General features: G+C 31.4%; 1 protein-coding gene across 2 annotated transcripts; it reads left to right on the plus strand.

Moving 5' to 3' along the window:
* Positions 1-21: 21 nt before the first annotated feature.
* LOC143079814 (AFG2-interacting ribosome maturation factor-like) lies at positions 22-8,277 on the plus strand. 2 transcript variants are annotated; one of them, XM_076255427.1, is made up of 5 exons: positions 22-132; positions 3,580-3,893; positions 5,128-5,295; positions 7,024-7,136; positions 8,045-8,277. In XM_076255427.1, exons 2-5 carry the CDS (start codon positions 3,622-3,624, stop codon positions 8,083-8,085), a joined length of 594 nt encoding a protein of 197 aa, XP_076111542.1. In that variant the 5' UTR covers positions 22-132; positions 3,580-3,621; the 3' UTR covers positions 8,086-8,277. The 2 variants fall into 2 exon arrangements, with proteins under 2 accessions (XP_076111542.1, XP_076111541.1); XM_076255426.1 differs by having other exon boundaries at positions 23-195.
* The last annotated feature ends 567 nt before the right edge of the window (positions 8,278-8,844 follow it).

The following is an 8,844-nucleotide window of genomic DNA, read 5'->3' on the forward strand; positions in this document are numbered from 1 at the left end:
ATCTCTTCGATGTCACATGATCAAAATTGTCACATGACTACAAAATGTCAGAAGCGGGGTAATTCTTACTGTTGAAACCGAGGGACAACTGTTATGATCAGAGTTTTTCTGGCTCAATAAGACAATTATCAGGTTAAAACTTGTAGGAAGTGGACTCCCGTAATACTGGTGCAATTAACGGACTCAGCCTTTACTGTAAATTCAAAATTTATTTATTATTGCGATTTTGTAAATTTTAGACTAGGCAGTGTCTGCGCGTACCCGCATGTGGGTACGAATAGTCAAATTGCCTTTCTAGGCTGCACGTACCCACATCCGGTTTATAACAAAATGCCGTCGGATCGGGAATGAACTGACGTGAAATATATACGGAATTTGTTGCAATTAGTGAATAAATTGATTAAAACTACTCAGAATTTTTATAAATATACACACATATATATAGGCAAGTGAACAGTTTTTCTCAGTTAGTAAATATTCTTAAAATGGAAGAGAGTGATATTATAACTGTGGGGAAGACACTAGTTGTCGTTTGTTTATGTAATATATACGTGTTTCTCGTTTCTCGTTTTGTTTATATAGATTAGATCGTTGGTTTTCCTGTTTGAATGGTTTTACACTAGTAATTTTGGGGCCCTTTATAGCTTGTTGTTCGGTGTGAGCCAAGGCTCCGTGTTGAAGGCCGTACTTTAACCTATAATGGTTTACTTTTTTTTTTAAATTGTTATTTGTATGGACAGTTGTCTCATTGGCACTCACACCACACCTTCCTATATCTATTATAATGAATTAGAAAGATTTGTACAGAACTATCAGGCGTTAAATTTCATACAATTGTATAAAAGATATTCGCAGTCTATAGCAGCCGCAGAGAAAAGAAGAACCGGGAGCACAAAAATTAAAGAAGATTTAAAGTATAACAGAATAAATTTTTCCTGCATTCATGGTGAGAAAAAATTCGAAACAAATTCGACAGGAAAAGGCTGAATACAAGGTATTTGTTTTAAATTGTAGTTTTTAATCGAATTTGCCATTTAACTGGCTATGCGTATAGTCACGTTAAAAAACAATACGATTTGCACAGAGGTAGTTGTTGATGACATAGAAGGTATAACCTTTTTGCCTAACCTTTTTAAGTATTTGTTAAAAGTATAGTTAATAATCCGATTTTAATACAGTCTGCATGCACTACAGTATAGTGATTTTAAAAGAAATAATAATAAATAAATAAAATCAATCATATACATGAAAAGACTTAATCACATTTCAGATGTCCAGTCACAATTGATGAAGGACGAAAACAGCACACTGGATGACATTATATCCGAAAAAAACAAAGGCTGATGTCAATAACCTTCTTGATGTTTCTCTTATAAACAATAAAATCTTTGATGAAAACGTAAACCTCCAGCGCATTAAAAAATATTTTACCACTGAAGCTTGGAAACAACTAAAAGTTAAGATCACGGAAAGAAGGGAAACATGCGACTGGATATGTATAAAGTGTAAAACAAAACCTACACGATCAGGACTCGTTGGCATGTGATTGCTGTTTAGACTGGCAACATTTGAAATGTGCAGGGTTGAAATCTGTGCCAAAACAATCATATTGGATATGTAAAATTTGTTCGAAATCTTAACTAGTCAGTTACATGAATCATTTATAATTGGTTTAAATTGATTTATTACTTGCTTCTTTAATTTTTATAAACTCAAACTTTAATTTTAGTAGTTTTATATATTTTAAAATTTCAGTTTCTGTTTTACATTTTACTAAAAGATTATTTTAAAATATCATATGGGTATATTTTTAAATTATTAAAATGTTATTTTTTAAATTTTCATTTAAATTTTATAATAGTATTAATTTCTATCATGTTTTTCTTTTACAGGGAACTGTACAGTTTCATTTTACATCATTGTGCATTTAATTTTGCAATGTTTATTATGTATCATTATTTAATAAATACAATTTGAAAATATTATTTTTCATACTCTTCACTCTTTCTACACGAAATCCCCATGTTATCGATAATTTCCGTATATATTTCACGTTTCATTCCCGATCCGATGGCATTTTAATAGAAACCCGGATGTGGGTACGTGCAGCCTAGAACGGCAATTTGACTATTCGTACCCACATGCGGGTACGCGCAGACACTGCCATGATTGCCTTTAGACTACAACATGTACAATGCTATTTTAATTTTTGCAATATTTGTCATATATAAAAAAAAAAATCAAAATACAAGTTTGAATTATTGTGATTATCAGTGGCGGTCCCACTGGCTGCCTAAGAGGGGGCACAATCTCGTCACTCTTCAGTGATTTCCTATATATAAGCAACCAAATTTTTTCTCAAAAGGGGGGTGGGGGGTGGAGGGCTCGCCCCCCCTAAATCCGCCTCTGATTATAACCCTGTAGCATTTATTTATTGAAAAAATAAACATGATAAAAATATCATGTTAATTTCTGAATTCAGAATAACAATAACAAAATGAACCTGAATAATTCAGTCCGTCCCTGTTATCAGTCTTTCTTTCTTGTGACAGCAGAATATAATGACTGCATTATTTGGGCTATAACAAAATCAGCATATAAAACATTATCTTCGAACCATATAAGTGTAATAAACAGGGTTATTTATTTAATTTGAAATTGATTATGAGTACTTTACCTTTAAATTAATTAGGATTAAGAATAATGAATATTTTGTAGACGTCAGCGTCAAATATTCACTCTGTGGTTTAAGTTTTTGAAATTTTGATAACTTTCTTAAACAACCCTGGATTTCTACCGAACTTGGACAGAAGCTTGTTTATGATCATACATGTAAGATAGTATCCAAAAGTCAATTTTGTAAAAATTAAATTCTTGTTTTTCAGTATTTTACTTGTAAATGGACTTAGTTTTTCAGCCAGGAAACAATATTATACATTCTCTCTGTGGTTAAAGTTTTTTAAAATTTGAATTACTTTTTAAACTATTCTGTATTTGGACCAAACTTGGACAGAAGCTTGTTAATGATCAAAAGCTAGTATCTAGCATCTAGATCTAGAAAGAAATTTTGTTAGAATTTTGTACTTGTTTACCCATATTTTACTTATAAATGGACTTGTTCCCCCCCCCCCCACCCCCCCCCACCCCCAGTTAACATTACATACAGTCTGCAGTGGAAGTTTTAAAAACTTTTATTAGATTCATAAACTATCATTGACTATCCTTGATTTTTACCAAACTTGGACAGAAGCTTCTTACAATCAAAAGATAGTATCGAGAGGAATATAATTTTCCTCATTTTGTTGAGCCTGCTATTAACAGCAAAAGGTGGCAAGACACTGAGTTCCGCAGAATCCGTCCAAATTTTATTCATTGACAAATTGCTATGGTATATATATCATGTTTATTATTTTGTTTATTATTGGTGACTGTACAAATGTATGTTGCCTGTGTTGATTTAAAAGAAATCTATATATAAAAGTTAAAAATTTTATTGTAAGATTTGGTTACATTTCATTGATTTAAACCCACATCTTAATTTTCTTAAAATAAAATAACTAATATGTTTACTTATTTTAGTTAAAAAAACACCTACATTTACCAGTCCTTGTGTGATGTAAAATGGAAAATAATGATCCAAGATTGAATCCAGCATACCAACAACTACAAAAGTCATACAAAATACTTCAGCAGTGTCAAACAACCTGGAAAGAAACATTAAAACAATGTCAAGAAGAAATAGACTCTTTACAAAATTTATCCGAGCAATACACCTGCTGTAATGAAGCTGGTATAGATGTGCTTTTACTGCAGCTACCAGATGTACGAGAAAAAATGTTGTATAAGATATCTTTAGAGATTGACAAGAAGTTGAATAAATTGCAAATCAACATGTAAGTGTGTACTTACAATTCGAAGTTTAGAATGGCGTTCATTATCACTAAACTAGTATATATTTGTTTGGGGGCCATCTGAAGGACGCCTCCAGGTGAGGGAATTTCTTGCTGCATTGAAGACCTGTTGGTGACCTTCTGCTGTTGTCTGTTCTATGGTTGGGTTGTTGTCTCTTTGACACATTCCACATTTCCATTCTCAATTTTACTGATATTTTAAAGTGTGTCTTTCTATGTTGTAATATTACATTGCTGTTTCAAATAAGGGTGAAGGTTGGTACCCAAAAAGCGTTTAAACCTGCTGCATTTGTTTGCTTCTGTTCTTAGTCAGGAAACTGATGTTCAGTAGTAAATTGTCGTTTGTTTATGTGGCTCATAAGTTTTTCCTCGTTTTACGTTTTTATATACCGGTAGATTAAACCATTGGTTTTCCTGTTTGAATGGTTTAACACTAGTCATTTTTGGGGCCCTTTATAACTTTCTGTTCATGCCAAGGGTCCATGTTGAAGACCCTACTTTGACCTATAGTTGTTTACTTTTACAAATTGTGACTTTGAAGGAGAGTTGTCTCATTTGCACTTATACCACATCTTCTGATATCTATATAAGATTGAAAATAGCATTAGAAATCATTTAGCTATTAAACTTTAGCCAATTTTTCTTACAGATTGTCAAGTTTTTGTATCTACATGTAGGTGATTGTGTGAGTTTCTTAAAAACGGAATGCTGTATTTAATTGTTAAAATTGCTCATATGAAATTTTAGTAAATTATAGACTAAGTCACCTTATTTAAAGTTATCTTGATTATTTGAAGTATAAAGCCATTAATATTTTTGAAGCTTTTGACACAATCGAAATTATAAGAGACTGCTAGCAAGATAAGTATTGAAATACATTTTACTAAGGAATTTTGGGTGAAACAACCTTTTTTAAGTGATTTTATAAAGATTTTTTTCTTTTCAACACGTATCTGAAATGTTTATACAGCTAAACAAAATGATTTTTTTTTTTATACCAGTTGCTTTATAAATGGGTACCATAATCAGTTTATTTCTTTTTAAGTTTAGGTGCTTTATTGTCTGTCTTATTCAAAAACAAGAATAAGCCTTGCACAAGTAGGTTATTTATGAATTTGTATCCAATATCCTATTATTATTTTTTTGTTGTAAAACATTTTGAACAGCTAATTTAGTCTTGTTATACAGTCGGTATAAATATTTTTGTTTATTTTAGGAACACATTAAAAGACTGTTGTGATAGAATTTCCAAGCAGTATGACTATAGTTCTAATATAACAAAGGGTTTACCTCTGGATCTTGTTACCATGACAACAGAGACAATACCAGCATTTGCAGACATGGTTGAACGGTTAAATGATATTGATATTCTGTTACACCACCAGTATCCTTACCTGTTGAAAGCATTAACCTGGATACTATGCAGACATAATTGGATTTAGTTTTTCTTTGCTTCTTTCTTTTGTTGTATGGTAATCTGGTGAATCCAAACTAGGGGTCCCATTAAGGTTACTTTTTATGTTATAGTTTAAATGACCTGTAGAATGGTAGCTGACGAACAATTTGTTGGTTTTTTTCTTGACCCTAGGTATCCTCCTATTTTTTGGTTTTGTTTATCCAAAATATGCATGTAATATTTGCAAAGTTGCTTAGACAAACAGCCATATTTTAATCTGAATATTTTTTATACACAATATATGCGGTTATCAATGTTTTTTTTAGAGGAAGCAATCTGCCCTATCCCCTTCTCTTCTATGGGTTGATGTTCCCTGCACAATGCCTTGTGAGCGCTTTTATCTGTACAACTATTGCTAAATTTTTATGAAATTTATATTTGCAGCTTTAAATCATCAATGTCTCAGACTAATTTGCCAATCAGTGCCGATCAATTTATTTTAAAAACATTTATTCCCCTTGAGATCAAATTGAAAATTGCTTTGTTAGTGCTCTCATGTGTACTTTTCTTGCCAGAATTTTATGAAACTTATATCATAGGTTTATAGCAGCAATGACACTTTTGAAAATATGTGCTGATCAAAAACATTTAAGGAGTTATGTCCCTTGGAAATATTAACACATTGCATTTGCTCTGAAGCCGTCATTTCTCCAAGATATTTATTAATTGTTTTTAAAGACCAACACAAATATTGAGTTATCCCCCTTGTACCTTAGTTAGATAAAATATATGTGCAAGGTTGGGGACATTGGAACTATGTTCTTTTATTTAATTTATTATACTGAATGTTCTTTATTTATGTCTTTTAAATTTGAAAGTAATAAGTTATGATGTTGTGTTACAACCAACAACTGAATTCGATAAAGGACAAAATCTAGCAAGCAACTTGGTGAAGGGTTGTAGAATATAAACCATAAGGGTCTGAAAGGGGATACCTTCATGACAAACAACAGTAAATAAAATTGCCCAATGAAACAGTAATCTTTGGTGCATGATGATAAAATGCACTTACTTTACAATAAAAAATACAATCAACTGATTTTGACAAGTCATGTTAAATGAGGGTAGTAATGGGTGTACATTAACAACGAATAACGGTAAAATTTCTTGCCAATAGACATTAAACAGTAATTTTTGGTCTATGATGATAAAATGTGCACATTCTTTTAGACGTTAAAATAATCGACTGATTTTGCACATCACGTTAATTTTTTTCAAAAATGACGCCAACGATAATAATTTGAGACCTCTGATGAAACAAGATAAAGATATTTTGACGAATAACGGTAAATTTTAACCAATTTGACACTAACGGTACCTCAAAATGACAGTTTGACGTCTAACGGTAAAAGGCATTACTACCCTCTTAAATTCTTTCCAAAAATAAAGGTAATGGTTAATCATTTTGAGACTGCTGACAAATCTTGGTAAGGATAATTTGACAAATCACAATAACATTTTAACCAATTTGGTGCTAACTGTATCCGACAATGACCCATTGGTGCCTGATGGTAAACGTCATTCTCACCCTCAGCCATGGGATGGAGTAGAATATCTCCCTTGTATGAACCAATAAAAAACTGGTATTTTTACATGAAGAATAAATAAATATTACATACATGTATGAACATTTGTTATACCTTAACAATACTGAAGATATTGGGCTAAGAAGCATCTTTTAGATACATATACTGTCCAAAAGTTTGATAGTGATAATTTTATGAAAATGTGGAATAGTGGAAGTAATGAAACAACACAGAAAGTGAATGGTATGTTAGTTGATTTTATCAGTTACATTAATAATATGAGTAAGAGCATATACTTGTCAGATTAGAGATTGAAAAATGTGCAGGAGTAAGAGGAAAAGTTGTTGTGACCTTGTGAGCTAGCATGTTAATAATCTAGCTCAGCTTGTCAATATGAAAATAAGATGTGGTTACGATGAATGTCAATGAGACAACTATTCACCAGAGACCAAATTATGTAGATCTTTACCAATAGTCTTTCAAATAATCGTTGTGTTTCTCTTAAGGTGATACCCAACACCTTGACTAAAATTAATTTGGCTTGTTTAATTTTCATAAAAAATGTTTACTTTGACAATTTGAAAAAAAATAATATAGAAATTTCAAAAAACTTGAACCAATCACTTTCTCAGATAAATTTCATTGTATATGTAGCAGTTTGATAAACATTAATTTTGATCATTGAGAAGCTGAATATTTCCGTAACAATACAATGTAATTAAAATGTTTAGCAGATTTTACAGAGTTATCTCCCTGTAGTGTTAGGAACCACCTTAAGCAGAAGCCAAACATTTATGAAAAGCTGGATTATGGAATATTCCATTTATTAAATAACACAAATAATCCTGAAAAAAATAGATAAGCTCTAATTTCTTAGATTCCAAATTATGATGTTTTTAAAATTGAAGCTGTTACATTAGTTAATATCAACTGCACATGTTGTTACATATAACAATCAGTTATATCCCTTGAATGAATTGTAACATCTGTTTCTTTACTAAAGCAGTGTATACAAATTCTTTTATAGTAGTATATCAGATATTTACCACAGTATTGTATTTAAAATTATAATAAATATGCACACTCATACCACATCTTATTATTTATATACACAATATACCAAACATTTATGTTTTCATCTTTTATTACAGATGCCTTGTGTTATGTGAAGTTTTTGTTGGATGATACTTGAAGCTGTTTGTTATTATGGATTCAACATTCTTTTAATACATCTGCATGGATGTGAATAAAGAAAAATACAATGCTGGACATGTTTTATTGACAGTACTGTTTGTGCCTGGGTGATAAGGCATCATTATTTATACAAGTCAGAAGTAATATTGTGTTAGCAAATCACTTGATAAAAGAAATTTACAGATTTAAATTGTCTTGATTTATTGATCATGATATCAACTGTAAAGTGAAACCCAGTTTTGTGATTTATTTATCTTTACTGTGAAAGTGAAATTCAATTCACATATGATTGGCCGATAGATTATTTGTGTATTGTGCCACTTTCAGCTCATTTGCGTATTTCTTGACTGCAAGTTTTTATTGGTGTAGGAAGCTGGACAGAACCATGTCAGAGGATCAGCAGAAAACTTGCTATCCTTAGCAATTAAGATCGAAATCAAACACACCTTGCCAGGAGGAGGTTTTGAACTCATGACCTCAGTATTAAAAGGCTGATCCGCTGATGGTCCTGAAAGATGAACTGCTTATACTATACAAGTCTTGCCTATGAGGTCCCAGATAAACACATGTCATATCGAGACAATATATTGATACAATCATTGTTGTGGGTCTTCTGCATGAACGCATAGAAAGGATTATTATACTAATTTTTATGTTGTTTTCTACAGACATAAATATTTTCTACCTAAATGACTACCGGTAGTAATATGGGGTATACATTATAATGAAGAAGCAACTAAATGATAGGAAAATAACC

This window comes from Mytilus galloprovincialis, chromosome 6 (genome assembly GCF_965363235.1).
Source record: "Mytilus galloprovincialis chromosome 6, xbMytGall1.hap1.1, whole genome shotgun sequence".
Classification (NCBI taxonomy): Eukaryota; Metazoa; Mollusca; class Bivalvia; order Mytilida; family Mytilidae; genus Mytilus; species Mytilus galloprovincialis.